Source organism: Anser anser, assembly GCF_964211835.1.
Source record: "Anser anser genome assembly, chromosome: 3".
Lineage (NCBI taxonomy): Eukaryota > Metazoa > Chordata > Aves > Anseriformes > Anatidae > Anser > Anser anser.
This window is the reverse complement of record NC_139722.1, coordinates 62748978-62772850: the sequence shown is the minus strand read 5'-3', so window position 1 is coordinate 62772850 and position 23873 is coordinate 62748978. Positions and strand designations below refer to the sequence as shown.

The 23873-nt window shown below is 43.3% G+C and overlaps 1 protein-coding gene across 2 annotated transcripts in view; it reads left to right on the top strand.

Annotated features, from left to right (window-relative positions):
- Positions 1 to 3812: 3812 nt before the first annotated feature.
- The window catches only part of MAP3K5 (mitogen-activated protein kinase kinase kinase 5), a 101582-nt gene continuing 81521 nt past the window's right edge, over positions 3813 to 23873 (top strand). The window contains exon 1 of one of the 2 annotated variants that reach the window (XM_083828374.1): positions 3813 to 4574. In XM_083828374.1, the coding sequence (XP_083684500.1) occupies positions 4199 to 4574 (376 nt within the window). In that variant the 5' untranslated portion in view covers positions 3813 to 4198. The remainder of the gene's footprint in view (positions 4575 to 23873) is intronic. The other variant, XM_083828375.1, reaches the window with a different exon arrangement.

Sequence of the window (23873 nt, the reverse complement as noted above, 5' to 3'; positions counted from 1 at the left end):
AAGCTGTGAAACATGACTATTTCCTCCTAAGGCCCTGGGCAGGTAAGTTCAAGAAGCATGAGGGGCCACCAGTGACAGTAGCGATTTTTAGGCAGCTATTGAAACCGGAGTGCTGCCATCCCTCTTTCCGAGTCCCACACAAACCAGAACGTACCGTTAGATGGCAGCCGTGCTCCACGCAACAACCGAGAGCCCAGCGCTGCAGAAAACACTCCCCAAGTACACTGAGATGTTTTTCCTAAGGCAGCATCACTTCAGTGAATTGATTCCGGCTTGCTTAGTATGCTCTGCTTATACTGCAGTCAATTCTCTGAGCAGAGCTCATAATCATACCCCTTGCTGGTGCTAGAACGGGAGGTTGAGCTGCCTACAGCAATATCCCTACATCCAGTTCAGCGTCTTCTCAGGACACCGATCTCTCTTCTGCTACAGGCACACATCTATCATTTCCTCAGCTGAAATTTCCACATAATCATAAGGCTGTATGAGTTGAAGCTTTAAGAAAAGCATTTAGTATCCCAAGGTTTGCGATAAGGTTAGAATACAGGCAGGAGTGAAAATAAAGAAATTGAAGAAACCACAGCGGCTGCAGGAATGGATGTGAAGGGAAAAGTCTCACAGTGTCAGACAGGGAAAGTGAGGTTAGTGGGAGCTGGAAGGAAGAGCCTACTAGCATGGAGATGCCTCAGGAAGTTTAAAACAACAAAAGAACTGAGAGGAGGAAAAAACATTGGAGCAGAGGAAGAAAGATGATGAGATTTATAAAGAAGTGTGAGACTTGCTGTGTGGAAAAAACAAAAAAAGGGAAAAAAAAGTATGAAGGCAAGAACAGCACATATTTTTCCCTTCACCATAGTCACAATAAAGGGCCTTCAAGAAATATCCATGCCCAGTGACATATCCACATTGCTCCGGCAGTTTTTGCTGAGTGTCATTATATGCACCATGCCATAATTCGGTAAGTTATAATTCCCCGTGCTGTTACTGTTACATGAGCAGCTGCACCCATGCACGGTGAACACCAGTTTATTTACCTGTCCCTTGGTACTTAAATATTGCTCTAAATGTTTATCTTAATCACAGAGCTACCATTTTTAAAGATCAGCAGCTGGCTCCCCCATAACAAAACACCGCCTTTTCTATATTGAACATAAAGGCTACTTCTGATTGTCTGCAGCGATAGGCTTAGTCTAACTTTTTTACAACAATTATTAGGAATTTTTTATTATTATTATTTCAGTTTAACCATTTCTATTTGCTTGTAAGAGTTCAGGCCTAAAGCTCATGGAAAAAGGATTATTTTATGTACTTTTGAGTACATCCCATTTGGATTTTTGTATCTGCAAGTTTATTTTATTTTTTTATTTTATTTTATTTTATTTTATTTTATTTTATTTTATTTTATTTTATTTTATTTTATTTTATTTTATTTTATTTTATTTTATTTTATTTTTTACACCCATAATTGAAGCATACTGGACTTTACTTTTGCAAATTCCTATATCAATATATTTTGGTCCATTCTATCAATCTCCAATACTATCAAGAAAATTCAAAATGCAGAGTTAGTCTTGTATCATTTTTCTCCCTGAACTGGACACTGATGGCCAGAATACATAAAAAATATATAACTTGGACAGAGTTCTGATAATTGTGCATAGGCTTCAAATTTCATTTCTCTAAATCAAAATGCTTTTTCTTTTTTCTTGGATCTTGTTAACACTAGTTTGAGTAGCTTAATCAAGTCTTTGGCATATAACGTGCTGTTTTTTTCACAAAAATTGCATTTATATTTAAAACTAATAAGACTGGAAAGTTCTTGGATTCTGGGATATAGCTTTAGAACTATAATTACTTAAATCTAGAGACCAATGTTGTATAGCTATAAAAACATGGAAGGGAGAGAGGGAATTATTTCAACAAATTTACAGCTAACTGCTTGTTGCAAGATTTTGTCCTTGCAACAGGCAGAGCAGGAACAGGGCAATACTGAATTGTAATTATATGCAAACCATCTGGTGCTAAAGATGTTAATTGCACAGCACTTGAGTAACAAGTGAACAAGGTATACATATTTCTGATAATAAATGGGATATTATGCCGATTAAAAAAATAAATAAATAAACTTTGAATGATTATCATCATCGTTTATTCAAAGATTCATACAGAAGAACTCCTAAAAACCTGATTGCTCACTTCAAAGAGTTAACAGATTAAGAGATATGCTTTTCCTATATAAACACAAGGACAATTTGTGTGGGTTATTCCAGATTAATCTGAATTTTTGTTACTTTATTTCTTTTCAGTTTAGGCCTCATCCTCACTCCCGGCCAAATCAATAGAACAACTGTCTTGAATTTGGAATGGACACAGTACTAATAATGAAGCAGGCCTCACAAGGCAGCAACGCTAAGTAGAATAGCATGCTTCTTCCGTCTTCTTTCAGTCCGGGACTTCCTTCTGTATTTGACAAACATGGGTTGTTCTAGAGAACAACAGAGACATATTGTTCTTGCTTCCTGTAAGGTGATGTAACTTCAATGCTGAATGGATTAACACTGATTCTGTGTTTTGTGGAAAACTACTTTATTTAGGAAAACACTGATTGCCATTCTGACTGTAGCAAGAAACAATAACCTACTGTATATTGCAGATTAGCAAATATTAACTTTCCCCTGTAAATTAGTCTTTCGTTTGCTTGTCATCTTCCCACCCCATTTACCCATTCCTTATCAGCAGAAGCAAATGCCAGGCATATCTCATTGAAAATGGGGACTGATCAACGCAAACACAAGCAGAGCTACTGAAGGTACCACAGTGACTAATTTTCCCTGATTATTCCAGAATTTATCCTCTTCCTACAGCAGTCATGGAAAACAATGGTATAGGAACAGCTAATGCCAGCAAGTTGATTTGCCTCCACAAAATCAATTGTAATAGGATGGACCTATTGATATGCCATATTAACATAATTCTGAATATATAGAGTGCTATTTAGCTCCATGTTGCAGCAGGGGTGGTGTTGGTTGGTTGCAGTCAGGAGGGTGTCAGTGCCTTGTCTCAAGCGACAAGTGATAGGACATGAGAAAACGGCCTCAGGTTGCACCAGGGGAGGTTTAGATCAGGTATCAGGAAGAATTTCTTCATGGAAGGGGTGGTTTGGCATTGGAATGGGCTGCCCAGGGAGGTGGGGTGTCTCCATCCCTGGAGGTATTTAAAAGCTGCGTAGATGTGGCACTAAGGGATGTGGTTCAGGGGTGGCACTCAGTAGGCCAGGTTGATGGACGTGATGATCTTGAACGTATTTTCCAACCTAGGTGATCCAAAGTTTTACGTTTCTCCTGTATCTACTTAACAGAATGCCCGGTCAAATAAATAAATGAACAAATAAACTGATTTCACTCTGTTTCACTCCAGAAACAGCGTAGAGCTCTGCACTTCATTTCCTTCCCAAACCCACTTCGCATTTCTCAGGGATTCGCTCTAGGCCTGCAGACAGCCCGAGGGCTTGAGGCGCTCACACCTCGCGTCACACGTTATTCCAAATCCCAAAGGACCTCCTCAGAGGACCCCTCCCTCGACGGCTACCCCACAAACAAACCCCGCCGTGAGGCTCCCACCACCACGGCGCCTCCCGCCGCCCTAAGCCGCACAGGATCCCCGGGCCCCAGCACCGCCGAACAACCGAGCCCCAGCCCTGAGGGGCCCGACCCGGCCCCGCCGCCCGCCCTTCCCGGGGCCGCCCCCGGGCAGCGAGAGGGCGGCTCGGGAGCGGCCCCGGAGGGAGGAGCGCGGCGCTGGGGCCGCCCCCGCCCGGCCTCCAGTCGCCGTGCAGCTGCCGCTCGGCCAAACCGGGGGCGCCGGGGAGCCTGCCCACAAGTGGTTCCTGCGCCCGGGCGGCTGGGGGAAGAGCCGGCGAGCGAGGGAGCTCCCCGGGGCGGCGAGGAGGAGGAGGAAGGCTGCCTTCCTGCCCGCCCGCCCGCCGGGGGCCGGCTCGCCGCGTGGCCCCGCAGGTGCTCGGGAGAAGCGATGGTGCCGGAGGCGGGCGCCGGCTCTCGTCCCCTCGCCTCCGGCAGCCCCCGCTAGCCCCGCGGGGGAGCCCCGAGCCCCGGCCCCGCCGCTCCCCGCTTGAGCAGCCGGGCAGGAGCGCGCAGGGCGGCCCGGGGCGGGCGGGCGGCGCGGTGGCGGCTCCGCAGGGATGAGCGACGGCGGCGAGGGGACCGTCAGCTTCTCGGTGCCCGGCCCTCCGGCCGGCGGCGGCGGCGGCGCCGAGGAGGGGCTCGGCCGGCGGGGGCAAGGGGCCGACGGCGGCGCCCGCAGCCTCCAGCCCGAGCCGTGGGGCGACGACGGGGCCGGCACCGGCATCGCGGCGAGGGCCAAGGGCCAAGGGCGTCGGACGGCGGTCACCTACGTGATCAACGAGGCGAGCCAGGGGCCGCTGCTGGCGGCGGAGAGCGGCGCCCTGCAGAGCCTGCGGGAGGCGTGCGACGTGGTGGGCGCCACGCTGGAGACGCTGCACTTCGGCAAGCTGGACTTCGGCGAGACCGCCGTGCTGGACCGCTTCTACAACGCAGGTGAGGGGGGGGCCGCCAGGACCGCGGGTGCTGCTGGCCTTCCCCCCGGCCGCCGCGACGAAGCAGGGATGCGAGTCGGTGCCGACGGGGGGGGGGGGGGGGGGAGCTGCGAGGCCCTGGGAGTTGGGGAAAGTGGCTGCGGCGTGAGCCCGGTGGCCCGGCAGCGCCTTCCTGCTGGCCCTGTAGCAGGGGAGCCGGCGCTTCGGGGGTTGGTTGCAATTAAAGCGCTGCTGGGGGGTGGATGGCAGGGCGGCGGGGATGCCCCGCGCTGCAGCCGCCTACCCCGGCTGGCCCGCCCTGGCAGCAGTAAAACTGTAACGCCTTCGTTTCAGGGCAGGGTCACGCGAGGTTGCCTGTCATGGTCTACCTGGGCCCATGCTTAAAAGTAACAGCCAGAAAGATTCTCCTGATTTTTTTTTTTTTAGTTATTTATTAACAGATATATGTGGTAAACTTAGAGTTAACCCCCCCCGCTTACTAGGCCGGTAAAGACTTCGTAAAGCTAAAGTTACGGTACTAAATTAATGTCTCTTTGCCATTTAAAAAATTAGACGCAGGAATTTCATTTGACCTGCAACTCGAAGCTTATTTTGTGGTATGTCTCTACGTGCATGAAATACTTTAGCAAATGAGCATTTAAAAAGTTTTGGCTGTAGCTTCCTCCTCTCCTGGGGAGCAGAGAGGAAGAAAAAAAAAAAAGAAATGTCTGGACTGTCTGCCCTCTTCATGCAAGACTCACCAGCGTGGACGTGCATATGCACGTCATCTATCTGAAACACTGAACGCTTTGCTTCATGGGCTACTGCTTTCAGGTTCCTGAGCTGGATGGCTCCGCAGCATATGGGCACGTCTTACCTTGCATTTCTTAGAGATCTGTGGCCTTAGAGGTAATGTCATCAAAAGTCAGAGGAGCTGTGCTCACAGACAGAAATAGGAAGGATACAGAGCTTCATTACAGATGTTATACTCTCTACATTACTGCTAAGAGAGACTTCAGATTTTAAGAGCCTCAGTACCTCTTAACTGTAGGACAGGTACAACCTGAGAGTCTCATTTCGTCCCTGTTGTGGAAGGTGTATCTAGTGAGGCTCACGGAGCTGAATTATCTGTGATGTTCGTGTGCCTCTCACGTTCATTAATTTTCAGACTGATCTGTACAATAGGCGGGGTCTCCATATTTCACAAAGGCTTTTCTTGTAATGGGAGATTTGACTTGAAGTGGGCCCCTTCTAATTCTGGCAGTAGGCGTCTGGCGTCTAGCACTACATAACTGCACGCTTATGTAATATAACATTTCTTTTTTCACTGGATTTTCAGCAAACTCTGTACTGCAAAGAGGAGGACATAAAAGTTTGTCTGTTCATGATACGTTCTGTGCTATGTGAGCTGCTGCCTAAAAGCTATGTTGTGGTGTTGACTGTGAGGCTGGAACTTAGGTCTAGAGGGATCTGTGGGTTTTCATGTTTGTTTCTTTATTCCTTTCACATTTCTGCATCCAATATATATTTTTAAGAACTAGTTGTTCTTCAGAAAAAAAAAAAAAAAGGCTCCCAGGTTAGGAACAGAAAAGCATTAAAGAGTAGAAGCTATGTAAGCTGAAAAATGCAAACGGGGAGCAGTGTAGGGAACAAAATGAAATGGTCACGAAGGGTGTATTTATTCCACAGTTTGTTTTTTGTTTTAGTTGCCTTCCACTGGGATGGAAGGGAAGCATTTGTAGATGGCAAATAAATATAAACTCCTTCCCAATTTCCCTTCTTGTCCTTTCTCTTGCTATGTGCTTTCAGTGATCAAAGATGTTAGTGATAAGGTGAAGAATATCTGCACACTCCACTATTTAAAAAAATGTATTGCATTACATGTACAGCATGGCTGAACATCAAGTAAGAATTTAACAGTAAAATGACTTTCAATTTACGTAATGGTTAATTGGTTTCATTCAAGGTACTGAGTCTTACTAGACTCTGTGTAAAGGGCAATTAAGTCATGAGAGTAAGGAATGATGCGATGGGATGGAGCTAATTACTGCGTTTGAATGAGATAAAAGCAACAAATCTCTCAACTCTTGTAATGTGTACAAATGAACTGGGATTTGGGGGAGGGGGAGAGAGGCTGTAGATGCAGTATAACTTTATCTGCCCATTATCAAGCCTTCCCTTTCCTAATGCCTTCTTTGTGCTTTGTATAATGTAGTCTGAACTCTTGGTGATCTCTGATGGCTCACTTCATACCTTTCACTGCTTGGAAGAGAACTTTGGGAAGTATTAAATAAAAAAAAATCTAATCTCAGATGTAAATACTCATCATCCTGTCTAAATTTGGATTAGCCTGCTAATAATCTTCTTCAGCTGGCTTCCGTCAAGTGATGGTGCTTAAATGCTGAGACATAATTAGAAATACATACGAACAGTGAGTAGGTCTTAGCTAAGTATTTGGTGCTTGAATGGTTCCATTATATTAAGAATTAGCCTATTCTAGCACTTTGTCGTGCATGGTTTAAAGCCTGATTTTAAAAAAAAAAAAGCCTCATGAGAAGCAAGTGTGGAATCAGCCTTAGTAACTGTTGGAACATTTCATACACTTCCCACCACTTAGAAGCAGTAAGGTGAAAAAGGGAAAAATTAGTCCAATTTCTTGCAGAACTCAGTGTATATGGGGTTGGCCAGCTGTCTCGGGGCTGTTTTTTTTCCATAAAGACAGTGGTTTTTTCTCAGTTGTGTTGAGCTCTTGCAGTTGAATTACAGGTCTCTGAAATCCAGCATAATTCCTAAAGGGTTCAAGAATGTTTAAAGAGTCAGAGAGATGCCAAAATACAGTAGAGAAGCCTATGTACAGTGCTGTGTTCTGAAAGTTGAGTACATTACTATTAAAGGATATTTTTCCACATTATAATGACTTGATATTCATATCCCGTTGTTTTTATTTTTTGAAACCTGAGCCATAAATGAGTATAGATTACTCAGTTTCTTCGGTTTATGTAAGCAATTCATTTTTTTCATTGATTTTTTTTAGGCAACTGTAGTTAGGATGATTTGCTTCTTGTGCAGATCCTTAACTGGTCATTTTGTATTATACAAATACATCCAGGGCTGGCTGAACAGTGTTTAAAAAAAGGAACAAATATCATAAAAGCAAAAATTAACATGAATCAGCAATCTGGGTCAGCCCTTCAGGAGAGGAAGGTGCTCTAAATTGAGGTGAATTCTTCACAGAGGCTTTTAGGTTGAGGCAGATTTTTTTGCCAAGTTGACAGAAATGTTTCATGTGATTTGTAATCTGACGCTTTTAGAAATTGCATCAATTTTAAAGTGCAGGGTAAGTTAGGGGTGAGTGTTCAGCTGACTAGCAAAACAAGTAGCGTACAAGTGTCAAAGCTGGGATAATTAGTGCACGCAGGTGTCTGGGATGACCTGTACACTACAGCACTCTAAAGCTGTGCTCTCTCTTCTTGGAGAGGTTAATCTTGTGTTTTGGGGGGAGATTGGATACGCCTTGAGGAACCAAAGAGAAACTTCATTGGAAATTTGTCTTACTCTGAAGTACATTGCACCCTCTTTTGAAGCAACTTGCATTGACTACTTCTAGTGCATGGACACAGGGATCATTTGTTTACTATTTTCAGGTGTGTGTTCTTCCTCCTTGTCTGCCTTGCAAGATTAATTTTTTTTGGAAGATTGGTAATTTGTCAGCAGTACGATATCAAGCATTCTGACTTTGTGTACAGTCTGAGAGGGACTAATGGAAGATAAGAGATCGTGTACTTGGTGACTGAGGAGGATCTGGGTTTTCTAATCTGTAGTTGCTTGTTTTTAAGATGGTTCTCAAGCTAAGCAACTTGACTGATGTACTTGTCATACACTTATCTCCCTTAGCCTTTATATTGTGTTATACTAGAGCATTCCCTCTTCTTCAACTTCTTATGCTCAGGTTTCATGGGTCGGTGGCCCTCGTGATGTTACTTTGTACTGCCGCTTCTGTGGAGGGCTACTGAGATAATTCCCTCTAACAGTAATGCTTGACTAAACCAGCATTCATCAAATAACAGATAATAAAATGGATTCAGGTTGTTCTCATTGTTTCTGGAATTCGCTATCAATTGTTTCTCACAAGTGTCAGCTCAGTGGGCTTAAAAACATACAGTGTGGTGTGCTTGGGGGCATCTTGGCTGACAAAATGACAATCCTCAGAGAGCCAGTACAGTCACTTGTGTAAAAGGGAGCTTTGTTTAGATGGAGTTCAGATGTAGAACCTCTTCTGCATACTTCACAGAGCTTGTGTAGATTGTGCATTTATAAACACTTGGAGGCACACAGAAGTGAAATAAAGCAGAACCAGGGCTCGGTTGCCTTCCTGCAGTTTCTTCCTATTTTTCTTTAAGTACGCTAGATTCCATGATGCTAAATTGTTCTTAAAGCGATTTATGGCTTTGTGACACACCAACACAGACTCTCAACTTAAACTCAAGAGTTATTATTTTCAGAACTAGCGTTCTTGTTTCAAGCAGTTGACTTAAATGTATTCCCCAGTTAAAAAACAAAAGACATACGATTCCTACTAAGTTAGCTTTATGTAGGACCAAGGAAAATGGTCCCACAGAGAGACAAACTGCAAGTTTTTTTCTAATTCATGTTGTCTCTTAGAACGCTTAGTTTGCTCAGTAACTTACTTGCTGTACTTCCTGATTATTATTTTTTCACTTCACTGAGTTTCGTCAGACACTTGAAATGCTGTATGTTCTTTCTGTGATTATGCAGCACTTGCATCCATCACTTAACTTACTGCTTGGGCACTCCCTCCCTGTACCTCTCAGTGCTGCTGAATCACCGCTGCCCTTTCTGTAGCATCATGACTGGAAAGTCCCTGTTGGGAATGATGGTTCTCATTACGTAGCTGAAGAAATTATCCTGATGCATCATTCTTCAGAGGTGAGAGCAACTACTTTAAAAAAAAAATCTACCACCACCGTCAGTGGAATTCATGCTGAAAGAGCTTTGCATTTCAGCAGCGCTGTGTTGCAAGTGATGAGGTGGAGCAAGAAATGCAGATTAATAATGCAGAGGGTGCACAGATTATAGCCATGCTCTCGAGATAGATATGTCAGTGGTGAGGTATTACGAATACAGAAGCTTTGTGTCTGCATGTGTAGAGTATATTGTCACAATTAAATGGGGTTCAGAGAAGGGTGGGTTACAGAGCTTTTGACTGCGGATATTGAGCTCTAGGCTGTGTTAGGAGGCAACACTGGAAACTTCAACCCGTGAGAGCTGGGTTCTCTTTCAGACTTGGTGACTGGCCTGCCGTAGCAGCGTGCGGCTCTGCTGTGCGGCAGGAGCTTCCCCCGGCCTTTCCCAGGCTGAGGAAGATGGTGCCTTGCAGAGCATCTGGCTTGGGTGTCATCTGGGCACAGAAACCCCGATGGGGCTGGGAGTTCCCAACCACCTCTATAATGTAAATAATACTAAGGGTGTGCTCTTGCAGTGCTTATTGACTAAACCTCCCAGCGATACCGGCGAGACACTAAGATAGATGGTCCACGTTCAGACTTCTGATGGATTATTAGAAGTTATTGTCTTCTGAAATGGTACCTTCTCTGCTAGGTGCATCAAGGTAATAGCACTAGTTCTTAAATATTATGTGCTATGTATTAAAGTGTGAGGAAAAATGCAGGTTATGAAATTGTTCGGGTCTCTTAAAATACGGTAGAGATGTAAAACTCATTGTGAGACATCTAGGTGAGAGGGCATCATGAAAGTATATTCCCCAATGGAAAAGGGGCTGAGTGAAGCTAGGTAAGTGGTTTTTTGAGAGAAACACAGAAGGAAACCTTTTTATTTTCTTTCCTCCTCCTGCAGTTTGTGTTTCTGTAGCTCTGAACAGGGTGTGTCATGCAGAAGTGACTCCTGAATCTACCACAGCCATTATAAGAATTTGACTTCTCTTTTTAGTCAGTTTCTAATGTAAAGAATCAGACTGGTTTGGCGTGAAAGGGACCTTTAAAAGATCATCCAGTGTCCTCCTGTGCCCCCAGTCTCTGCCAGAAGCAGGGACACAACCACACCAGGTTGCCCCAAACCCCATCCAACCTGGGTTTGATCACCCCTAAGAATGGGGCATGCACGGCCTCTTTGGGCAACGTGTTCCACTGCCTAATCAACCTTGTGGTTAAAAATAATAATAATAAAAAAAATCTAATATGCTACTTAAATCTATCCTCTTTAAATATGAAACCATTATCCCGTGACCTCTCACTGTAGGCCTTGGTGAAAAGTCTTTCACCCTCTTTCCTGTAAGTCCTCTTTAAGTATTAAAAGACTGCAGTGAGGTCTCCCTGTAGCCATCTCTTCTCCAGGCTAAGCAAACCCAGCTCTTTCAACCTCTCTTCAGAGGCAATGCTTTCCAGGTCCCGTGTCCTTGAAGGCAGTTTCCCACTGAACTGCATTCACCGGTTCCTTAAACCAGTTCCTTAAAGGTGAAAGTTTGCTTTCCTAAATCCAGAGGTCTTAACTTTGCTCTGCCTGGCCCATATCCCTTGATCGTGAATTTTGTCAGGGCATGACTGCTGCCACCTGTCCTCACCTCCCTGATGAGGCCGTCTGCGTCAGTAAGCAACAGGCCTGTGAAGCTCCTCCTCTGGCTGGAGCACCTCAGCAGCACAGTAACAAAAAGTCGTATGGAACAAGCTAAAGCAGAGTGAAACAAATCGTGTAAAAGCCTAAAGGACTAGCTAAAAATAGGAGAGACCCTAATACATCATTTAATGCCGTTGTCCCAGTAATTTAAGAGAATAATAGGCAGGAAAAATCAAGTTAATGAAGGGAAAGCTTCAGTTTTGTCAGTTTTTCTTTTCTCCCTCAGTAGAGAAGAGCCGAGTTTTAGGAGTATTCTGTGGTGCTGGTTGTTTAAAACTTGTTCCTTTTGTCTCCAGCCCTTTGGAACTGTCGCTGCTCAGAACTTCGGGATTTTCATGCGTAGGTGATCTGCCAGTTGTATGTGTATGCTATAACCAAAGAAACTAAAAAACCTCAAAGGCTCAGCAACAGTATGGATTTTGCACATGTACGTTTAATAAGAATGAAATTGTTTCTGGGGTTCTTGCCTTTCATAATAGGCTCCCCGCTTCACATCGTCCGAGAACATCTCCTGTTCGCTGTGGTCTCCTGCTGCTTATTTTGTATGGCCTCTATGGGGGTTTATTTTCAGTGCTACAGATAGACTCAGAAATACGTTTATTGGAAGGAGATGGGCATAAGCAGTCAGTGAAGGCTTTGTGCAGCAGAACACGTGTGTGACAGCTGACAGTGCAATCTGTTTTGATAACTGGGGAATCTTCTGATAATCACTGACAGGTAAATACCTGTAAGAAGCTTGAATTGTTTGTATTCCAGGAGAAAATGATCCTCGGGCTAAGCTTGAGATACAAGCACAGGCTGCTTCTTTTTATTGTATATTACATTTTTTCCTCTGAGAACTGAATTTATTCCTTGATTGGAGTGGCTATAATCCTCGGTTCGGTTATGAAGAGCTGCTGATCAACCAGTAACAATGGCAAGCCAGAGCTGAATTCTGTCCTAAATCATGCCCGCTTTTATGAATAACCTTTAGGATACGTTTAGATGCAGCGCGGGGCTTAGAGATTTCCCACAGACTGGCTCGTTTGAAATCGGTGGGAATCAGCACTCTTTCAGATCCCACAAGAAGCGTACACTCTAATTTCGGTACTAGATGCCCATGTGGAAAACTTGGCTCTGCATTTCTTTCTTACGTAATAAAGTAAATGAGTTGCTCTGGGGCTTCCTTGCTGATGGCATCAGTGGATGTCTCTTGCGGAGTGTGCTTTGGGTGAGTAAGCAGCTGCCGCTTTTAGTGGTGAAGACAGCTTTCCAGTGATGTCTTCACAAAAGAGTTATATGCAGCTCCTGCAGGGAGTTCTGTGTGATCTTTTTCCCCTTTACGCGCTACCTGCCTGATGCAGGTGTAATGTTGCTTTCGGTACAGTCTTCCTGGCTCACTGGGGTCTACGGACTGAAACCTGTAGTCTGTGAAGTGTAAAAATGCAGGTTAAATAATTACCAAGAGCTTAACGTCCTTCATCGCCTTCCCGTGTCTTGAGCACTCTGACAACTTTGTAGAGCTGCTCTTCAGTCAGAAGCATGTCAAGTCAGTTTTGTGAGCATAGCACAGAAAACTCTGGGGTATGAACAAGGGAGATACAGTGATGTACCAAAAGGAAAGGAACACCTGTAAGACAGTGAGAATTTGATACCAAAATGTGGCCCCTCATGCTTGGGAGAAATTCATCCAGTTATGCTGACACAGGAGCAGAGTGCTTCATTTAACTGCACTGTAGAGGCACACCCATAGATTAAAAATTACTACTTCTACTGCTTCACCTTCAGTTCAATTTTTACAGCTACAAAGGCTTTTAAAAGCATGATGGTGCTGTTCTTTCCCTTTAGAAAATGTATTTATGCTAGATATATGGCTTAATTTTTTGTTTTATTGGTTTATTACTGCGTTTCAATGCAGTATCTAAGATAAGGTAGGCTAAGAAACCTTATAGATGATTCATATGAAAACGGATTGCCTTTAATCTGGATGTATGTGTGGTCATCATTGGTTCTGCTTCCACGTGCCAGCAGTACCGTGGCGTGCTGGTGAAAGCTGGGATTTTGGCTGTGTGCTGTGCTCCGTCTTCTCTTGCCCCTTGCAGCTTGCGCAGTGGATAGAGCGACATGTGGCATCCGTAGGGAAGGGCGGAAGCTATTTGCTTCCTGAGCACAACCTTGCCTTCCAGATCCCAGCTGGAAGTGGGAAGAACTGGGAACCCCTCCAAGTCTCCTTTGGAGCAGAATGTGGTCGGTTCCAAACACCACCAGAATTCCTGGGTCAAGTGCAACTGCAAAAGAATCGGCGACGCTGTCCTGATCGCTTCTACTAGAAAATAATTGGTTGTTATCTGTGTAAATAAACTGAAGTCCTGTTTGTTTATGTTATCTGCTTCCTTTGTTTTCTGCAGAGCTGAAGTCCACTGGTTATTCATACAGTAATAAATACAATTAATAAGATAGCTGGAGTCCCTTAATGTGCAGTCACTTACAAGGGTTTTCTGTGACCTTGCAAATCACACAAATTGCTGTGATGCAAGTACTTGCTTTGGCTTACACTGATGTTACGTATTTAAGGGGGTAAAGTTCCCTGATTAAATTTATTCAATATTATACTTCAAAACTGCATTATTCTATCATAGTTGAAAGCCCATGCCCCTCTACCTTTCACAATTGATTTTATGGGTGTATGCTCGTACCTACAGAGAGGAACAGAGCTTCATAAACATGTATCTATTTATTTATTTTGAGACTGCAAAATAAATTTTTGTAATAAATATAAATATATATTAAATATAAATTGGTGGCTTCTTTTTTTTGGAGTTTGGAGTCAGGGTTGTCACTGAAGTTGAGAATTTTCGTGATATATTAACCAGGAGTAACAACTCTGGGTATAGTATGGCACATATGAAACATTACAGGACAAATAGCAAAACTGATGCTTCCAAAATATCTTGTGGAATTACAGCGTTGCTGTACAAAGCAGGATTATTATCTTACTGTGTTTTTTTTTTAAAGCGACTCCATAGGCACTTAGGGAGGGAGGGCAGGAGGAGAGGGGGAAGAATACATTCCCTAGAGCTGCAGCTCTAAAGGGAGGAGGAAAGGAAAGGTTTTAAAGCATTATTATCCTTTTCTTGAGAGTAGGCTGATGCAGTCAGTGCTATTATCTTTAAGAAAGTGCTCGGATCTTGCAGCATCACCTGTTTCTGGTTTGTTCACAAGGGATTATGCTCTTTCTTCCCCCTAGAGTGAGCAGAGGGCTCTTTGTTCCTGTTCCATTCACTCTCACAGGCGCAGGGCAGCAGGGGTACCCTGACTTATTGCAGCCACAGAAAGCCATCTCTAGTGGCGATGTCTGAACTTGACGTGGCCTTGGTCTGTAACTTCACATCCAGACTCCTAACTGAAGGAGAGAGTCAGCCTGTGGCTTCTGAACCCTCTGGCGTGGTTCAGAGCTGGCGATGGGTGGTGTGTGCTGGGTTCTGGGACGTCCTTCTCCCAGTCTGGAACTGATATGGACAGCACCATCCAGGGTCAGGACTGCGTGGTGCAGCCCAGTCCTGCTGTGCTTGTAGCTCTTGGCTGGATCAGTCTCCAGGTGTGTGGCAGAATTTGCTGTTGGCAGGTAAGTTGTCAGCATCTCACGGGCTGGATGTAGCCACTGCTCAAAGACTTGTGTGGAAGCTTTACTCTGCTGCATTTGTTTCTTTGAGGCTTAATCATAGAAGTTCTTGGAGATCATTAAGCATGAACCAGTTTTAACTTGGTTTAAATACCTCAACACACGTGAGTGTATTTCACAATTTTGAGGAAAATGGAGAAAGTGTTTGAAGTACATATTCTGAAAATGTCCCTCAAAAGAAGAAAGAAAATAAGGATTCTTGCCAGTAATTCCGTTACCAGAACCCATGATCTCCCTTTTCCAGCTGATGCAAGAGGGCCAAAATGCAATAAAAGCACTAGGAAAATGGACTAAGCCTAAAGCGAGAGCTTCTGTAGCACACCCTGCCAGATGGGTGTGTAACTGGAAGACTTCCAGTCCCTTTTGTTGCTTAACTGCTTGCATTTTGGTCCGTTTCCTGCAGTGTCCCAGAAGTGTCTCTGCTTTGAATGATCAGTGTGTCGATAACCTGATATTTTGTCTTTATTTCTTCTCTGTTCACGTACTTTAAGAACAGCTCCAATGGAAAAATTTCCTGGTAGGCAGACTTTCCAAGCCTGCTCGGTGGATTTCAGTTTATGCTGTGACTGGTTGCAAAGTGTCGGGTGCCTGTCTTCAGGATTTGGTTCCGTTTGTAGGAAATTGCTTTTTCTGTATGTATTCTGAATTGAAGCTGTTGCTTTAGAGCTACTGCTGTAGTAACTTCCAGCAGTATTTTTGCAGTAGAATTATGTCAAATGGCTGATGCTAAAATGCCTGGATCAGATGGCATATTTTCAGGTGATCTTTAGAGGTGACAAGGAAATACGTACAAGGTAGCAATCCCTGCGATACGCACATCAGCGTTGGAAAAGGTTATCCTCCTTACTGATGCCTCCCTGTTGTCGTAGTGATAAGCAGGGGAAGATTAGCATAAAGTCTAGTTTTGTATGGACTCTAATATCAATAAATTAGAACAGGTGAGTGTGCTGTATCCCTTTGAGGTGCAATCCTATAGCAGTTTAAGCGGATGAAGAATTGGATTAGCACACTTCTTGCTTGCGCTGCTTTTAGCACAGATTTTTGTACAGTTTCATGGTCGGTGGGTCAGGGAGCTGGCACGAATGATGATATGTTAACTCGTTGTTTCTTCTTAGTTTTCAGTTGAATAAGTTCTCTGAGCTGACTTACTGTGTTACAACACGAGTTCCAGAGGACAGGCCAAGAGCAGGGCTGCAGCAACCTGAGTTAAGATTGCCTAAAGGTGTGGTTTCGTGTTATTCTTGATCCTGTCTAGTTGTGGGTTGCCTCATATCCTTTCCCCTTCCGGTAGGGGTGGCGAAGGAGGGGTATATTTCATGCTGGCTGTGCCAGCTGTTTGTGCTTTCAGCCTGATGTTTTTCAGAAGCTTTCGGTTCACCCAAAAGACTGAAAAATTTAGTTTGGGTTTTGGTCTAGCTAGGAAATACTGAACCTCTCGTTCCAATTGCCTCAAAGTTCAAAGCTTCAGGCACCCGAGGTGAAATTGGTGGCTAACAAACGAGAACGTCCCTGGGCACCAGCGCTCGGTTGCCTGTGCTGCTGGAACGCTTCCTGCGTGCTTCTGGCCTGAGGCAACTACCGCTCCGCAGCGCTCCTGGCACCGGCCTGAAGGCAGCAGCCTGAGGCCAGGGGAATTGAAGGATGCAGGCCATACCGTGCTGCAGCACCGCAGTCCGGGGCATGTTTAACCAGCAGTGCTTTGCTGGTTTTCTAGTCTAGGAGCAACAAGTGTGCTCCCTTGAGGAGGTGCGAAGCTCGTGTTGGCGGCTGAGGTCACGCAGAGCTGCTGTGCCGCGTGTATTCCGTGGGGATGGGTTAAAGCTATCGCGGCTGTGAATTCACAACTCCAGCAGCGATCTCAGCTTACAAGTTCACATTTCTTCTTGCAATGCTTAAGTTGTGTGAAGGGCAGCGAGCAGCTATTGGGATTCTTAGGTCTCAGTAGCCATCAAGCAAATAATCTGCTAATATGTGCTGCTGGTAGGAAAGGAGTCTTTCTTAAAAAAACCCACAACCCTAAACCACCTGATAGAACTAGATTACAAGTACAGCATTTGTATCGTTTCCAGCATGGATCGTAAAGTAGTTAATATCTGCATGCAGCATGCAAAAAAAATCAAGACTGAATATAAAGTAAAACTTCTGGTTTCCATTTTAGTACATTTGGACTTTCAGTTATGCCTTACAGTTGTACTGAGAGCACACCTCTCTGTCCCCTTTTTGATGAGAGATACCATATTTTTCAGTGTCTAATTTCAACATAATGTAGCTGCTCTGCGTTACTACAGTTGTATTGGCAAGCCTTCAGTGTGGAAAATGAAGAGGCTTGACTGCTGGGGGAGGGGTGAAAAATGAAGTTTTGGAGCTTAATTTGGACTCATGCTCTTGTCAATGGTTTATTCAGTGCTAGCAAAAATGCTTTGTAGGTTTCATGGTTTAATGTGCTGGACTTTGCAATGTGCATTTTTGGACAAATCTCAGCATTCCTGGAAGTGAAAGGGTGGTTACTCTGCTCAAAGTGAACGTGTGAGTAGGTGGTGGTTGTCACTTTTTCTTTTTCTTTTTTTTTCCCAGTGTCTCTAATGCTTCTTAAGCCTAAATAATTCTTTCTTCTCTTTAGAAGTTTAAGAGGAAGCTGACATAGGAATTCACGTGTTGGTATTTTACAAAGGCAAAATAAGATGCATTTCTTGCCAGCTGTTAAAGTTATTTAGCTTGTATAAACCCAAATTTCTATTTTGCTGGCAATTATTCAAAGACTTGCATCTGTGTAGCTTTCCTATTCATGTCAGTAATTGTAGGAAAAAAAGAATTCTATTTTAAGCATAAACGATTGTTATCTTACCAGTTCATCAATTCAAGTTGAACGTAGCTCAAAGCCTAGGTTGAATCTTGCAGTTAGATCTTGCGTACAGATTTATTCTGGTTGATTGGTACCAGGCCAATGGTGTTAGTTCTGTTTCAGAAACTGCTGCTTGAACAAGACATTTTTTTCTAAATGTTGAGTTTGCCACTGTGCTAGGTTGGTGAATGTCCATGTAGTAATGCTTCAGAATCAAATTCAACGCTTATGGTACTTTCGAGTTTCTTATCTCAAAGTTGCCTCTGTCAGCTACAATGCTGGTTATTCCTATTTGTGGGTAAAACTTGCGGATTTCATCTGTAAATCCCAAAGCACTTCACAGAATAGGATGGTGAAACCAGAAGGGTAGAGGGTAATGTGACTTGCCTGGAACAGCTTCCCGGGGAAGTGGTCAGGGCACCGAGCCTGCTCAAGTTTAAGAAGTGTTTGGACAACGCTCTCAGACATAAGGTCTGATTTTTGGGTGGTCCTGTGTGGAGCCAGGAGCCGGGTTTGGTGATCTTTGTGGGTTCCCTCCAACTCGGGATGTTCTGGGATTCTGTGATTTGATGATTGCTGAGGTTTGGCAGTCAACCATAGGCAGGTTGAGGACAGCACTCCAATTTCTGGAGTTCGTAAGCTGTCTGCTAGATCACATGTGCTGCCAGTGTGATCGGTGACCTAGATACAACTTATTTCTGTTAAGAAAATACGAGCATCTATGGTTTCTAACGTCAAATCAGAAGAAAAAAGTTCTTAAAACTCTTACGGAAAGGTTCAATCCTACTGCAGTAGTTCTAAGTCAGCAACAGAACAAAAGCATCTTTTGGTGCTAGAATTGTATACAAAGGTTATTTTCCTTTGGAAGTAAAGTTTGAATATTTGTGTAGTCCTATAGACAGTGACAAAGCAGCAGTAAGTCAAGGTTATTCTTTTTGGCGTGCAACTGAATTGAATGAGAATGAAATCATAGCTATTGGAGGCTATTTGGAGTTACCACTGACAAAGCCAAATGCAGGCTTGCTTATCAGACCTGTTTAATCTCGTTTTGCTGCAATTACCACCCATCAAGTCAAGTGTTAAGAATTCAGCTCAGATGAGTCATATCCGTTTTCTGCTGTGGGATGCAGCAGTGCAGTTACTTGTGAGGCCGGGCAGTCAGTGCTGCCTTAGTGGCAGATGGTGTTCTGGAGAGAGCAGTGCTAATTAGGTGTATATATAGTATTTTCTACTGAGATTTTTAGACTGGTTTGCAAGTTAATAGTTGTTTCATGGGAAATTTGGGTGTAGGAAATCCAGAAACTGAAATACAAAATAATTTCATGTACATACATACATTTCCCCCACCCCCCAAATTCTTCTGGTATTGCAACCAGCATAAAGTTTTGGCCTCGTCAGTAAGAATGAGGCATGTCTGTTCCTCTGCCCCTTCCTTACTGGTACGTCTCATTATACCTTGCTTACCTCTGACAGACTTGGACCGTGAGGGGTAGCTCTGGGATCTGCAGATCTGTGCTCTGCTTGGCTAAAGCAGAAAGTCATATCTCAAATTCTGAACCTAATTTCAAACTCGATCTATGTAAAGAGAGATGACCGTCGGGCAAAATAAAGTGGCCTGGACGAGTCTGCGTTTCTGAACTTAGCTGTGCTAGTTCTAATAAAGCTGCTAGGCCACCAGTTCCAAAAAGAAAACTTCTTAGTTAAGAAGCTGGATCAGTATCACAACTTGTAGGAAAAACAAATATGTGTCAAGTTCCAGATTTTCCAGTCTTTCCTAGGTGAGCAGTACTTCTTATATTGAAGTAAAAAATGTTGTAATTGTTGTCCTTGAACCTGCCAGAGAGAGATTTTGGAAAAGGACAGCTATTCCAAACCTGCTTGTAGCTAGCAATAATACTTGCACCATAATCTCTTGTGTCTGAAACTGTATCCAAGGCTGGAACTTTGCTTCTTTCTGCCAGAGGTAAATGCTTCCTCCTCGATAGCTTACTAACAAGGCTGTTTAAATTTTTGAAAGGATTTGAGGCTTCTGTGTCACAGGGCAAGGATTGCGTAAGCCCATGCTGTGGAAGGCTTTGCAGCGTGTAATCAGACAGATTCAGACTAGATCTTTTTGTGAATTGTTATGATAAAAAAAATAGTACCGAATGCTGCGTTAAGTGATACATGTTGGTTTCTGCTGGAGGGTTGGCCCTTTACATTCTGAATACTTCAAACTAGAGTCATTGTTAGATTTGAGGTATTTTCTATGCAAAGTAGATACTTCTGTGCAGTGGTTTTGGTGGAACCCAGGGGATCTTTCAAATTATTTGACCAGGTCTGTGGTGTGTACTCTGCACGTTCCCATTGCTGTCTGAAATAACCGATTTGCATGGATGAGTGTTGCAGCCTTTCCCTTGCTAAATTGCAGAAGTCATGCTTGTAACTTACAGATAGGTAAAGTAGAAAAAGGAACTGAAGTGTAGTTCTGTAGTTTGCTTTTGTCAATGGAAGAAAGTGGTAGTGGGGAGAGAAAGACGTCCCCTGGTCTTCCTTTCTAAAAGGAAGAGTTGGAAATGGATAAGGTATAAGAAATATGGGAGCAGAATCTGTGGTATGTTTTCTTGTTTTTTCAAGGATTTCTTTGAAATGAATCATAGATGGGCATTGTAAGGTGTGGATGAGTAGGAAAAAATAAAAATAATCTTTTGAGTTTAAAATGGAACTATTTTAGACCTCAGTTGGTGAAACTAATAAAGGGGAAAGTATAACAATGAATCTTTAGGACATAGAACATATGCATTTATTATCATGTATTGTCAGTGCTAGGGTTGGTGAATTTATTTTTGTCTCTGTAGGGAAAGAACATGCTTTGCTACCTGGAAAACTGTAAGCAATAAACCAGTTGATCATACGGGCTTATTTTGAGAAATATTGGTCAGTGTAGGCAGTTGGTCACTATAGACAGTTTATAAAAGCAAATGAAAAGACAGAAGATGCAAAGGGACTGAATGCTGCTGGGTATGCTTATTTTCTGATCTGTTAGGATGCGTTACAGAGGTTAGAGCTATTGTGAGTACACTTCTGAAAACCTCATAGGAGTAATGAAGAGGAGAGACACCATCAGGAGCTACTAGGAAATAAATGGATAAAGAACTAGAAAGCATACTTCTGTACAAGTACAGAGGCAAATTGTTTATCTCATAGGCATAAGGTGCTGTGGAGGTGGGAAGTATTGGTTTCACAAAGGACTAAAATTCCCGAGGGATGGGTTTAATGAGACCTGTTGTGTATGCTGGACCCAGTGTGACTGAAATGACTCAGGAGCTCTTTCGACTGTTGAATTCTCTTGGGGCTTTATAAGGATGCACCCTGTGGCTCTGCAGTTGCTCTGTTTCTTTTTTTTCTTTCCTAATAACTGCTGTTGACAGTGGTAGAGATGGACTTCCTGATCTGCCATCATGTGGTTATCTTTAGGGCTAAACTGACGCAGCTCATTCACGGATGATGTTATATAGCAAATTTTCTAACTAATTTGCTAGACAAATGAAACCGTAGATGTTTTCCAGAGGTAGATGCAAATGCAAACAAGACTGACCTATTTAATGCCAATCATTTGACAGGTGGAGGCAGATCATCAGATAACTTTACCGAATTCACAGAAGCACACTGGTTTAACCCGGATGAGGAAATGGTATCAGTCTGGCATCTGAAATAGCAGGAAGGTTGTAGTGCCTTATTGTCTTTTGCATGCCTTTTCTGTGCACCATCGCACTGTCACCTGGATGGAGCTCCAGGGGCTCCCATCAGGATGCTTTTCTCTGGGAGAGCAGTTTCTTCCATTTGTGGATCACCTTCAAAGTGAAGCCAGGGAATTCGGTGTTTAAGCTCGTATTTTTCTGAAGCACGAGGAGTTTTGCAACTTGGAATAGGGACCTGTAGAGCAGAATCAGGAGGAAGATGGCTGGGATTCACTGATGGCTGTATTTAAGAGGACCTCCCTGGGACATGCTGAGATCTCCGAGGTACCTGAGCCACCCTGGGCTCTGACATCAAGCTCATCTTAGCTTGATTTCCTCCTGGTGGTTAGGCTCTGTGGTAGTGAGGATGTGCCAAAGCATCCCTGGAGATATGCTTTTCACAGCCTGGTTTCTGACATCTACGCCCTCTTCAACTTTGTATTAGAAGTGGTGCCTGTTGGAGGTGGATAAAAAGTGAGAAAAGTGCTGTTGATGCAGCTGTTGTTAGTAAAAGATATAAACTAAACATGCTACTTTAGCAACGAATCTCTGGATATCTTGCTCTGAGACACTTCCAGCCATTGGGAATGGGGTTTGTCTCAAAAAGTTCTTATCAGTAACCAAATGTGTCTGCCCTTCAGTAACTATCTTACTGTTGATTCAAGTGGAAGAAAAATTCAAGTGGTTGATACGGAGTACTTCTGAAGGCAAAATCCTTCATCACACCTCCTACAGCGTAACTGTCCTGTAACTTGGACATACCGAGGAAGGTTATGTAGAAGGTGCCTCTAGGAACTTCCAGGTGGGGGTGGAGGGGCGTTATGCAATCCTTAATTTCTGCAAAACCACCGATAGTACATCAGAAATCTAGAACACCCTGGAGTAAAAACATTTTCCACGGAACTTTTTGTGTAATTTGCTTTCTGTGCTAAAATGAATCGCTATGGCTGAGCATGGTCTAAGCAAATTTTCTAGTTTGTTTTGCAAAAATTGTCTTCATCTGTCTGATGCAGGTAAGAGCATCTTCTTTAATAAATAAAACGGGGCTTCAGGCTGGGTGTTCTCTACTTTATTGTGAATATTAATTCCTGCATTTCATGAAAGCTCCTCTGACATCTAGTCAAAATGTACTAGACCAGACCTATGTACACAGACTGTTTGGAATACTTGCAGTGTAGATACTGGCATAGAAGCATTCCTATCTTATTTGGTTTAAGCATAGCTTAAATTGTTACGCATTTAAAGCATGAAGAAACAGACAAAGCTAGCTTCCTAGTTGTGCTGCTGCTTCTGACTTCACACAGCGTGTTTTTTGTTAAATGAATGTGGCATAGTTTGCAAATACAAAAAGGGGAATGCAAATCATAGAAGAATGCGGGGTCAGCAGGGGTTCCATGAACTCATTAATCCACCTTGAGCTGCGGGGAGTTGACTCAGCTGCCTTGTGAGTGCCAGGTAGAGACCTTTGGTGTTTTTCATTTGAAACTCCCCTTCACGCCGTACAGAATGTGGTAGGTTTTTTTTTCAGTAGCATACATTGCTCCCCATTCATTCTGTGACTTCTATTAATAACAAAACCTAGTGCTCACCTCCCAAAGGTCTAAACTGTCTAGACAGTTTTACATTTGATTTCAGCACCTATAAGCATAGGGTATAATAAAAATTCAGTAAATGTGAGTTTTTCAGTCTGTTGTTCCAGTTCTACTCCCATCTTTCTGGGTGCTTCCCAAATTGTTACAGAAAAATCTTAGCAGTAGTGACATGCAAGTCAGGAATGCAAATATGTACTTGCACAGATCCGTTGATAAGTGCTGCAGTCTGACAGAGCATTATTGGTAAATACTCTCATCCTATAAGGAAAAGTTGTTCTTGAACTTTTTAAAATAAACACCAAGTTTGGTAAAAACACTCAAAGTGCAAAAAAAAAAATGTAGTGAGCAGTTTAAATTCCTGAGTCTAACCTCAAAAGCAACACCATTACCAGCTTAATAGTTATGATCAGATACCTTTAGATGAAACTACACTTCTTTTTTAACAGCGTATGAATTGTTATGATTACTTTGCAGCAGAACCACTGAGAATGTACTACTTTTTGGATTAAACATAATTAATAAAATCTTTGTGTTATTAAGAGATAATGGTGTTTTCTGTTAGAAAACATAGCATATGAGACTCTTAAGCCCTTGGGCATCTGGTCTTCTCACACAGTGTCATTCTGTTCCTGGGAAAACTTTGAACACGGAGCTTTTTGGGAGGAGTGGTGAGAACCAGAAATGGTAGATGTACTCTTTACCTTTGGTTAAGATGAAGCTTGGGGCTAAAATTCTCAAATACTGTATCATATATGACAGATATTTTCTCCTCATAATAGAAATACTTTCTTGAGAAGTAAAGACATTTAAACAAACATGTTTACATCTCTTAGAATACTTCTTCCAAGTTTTTGGA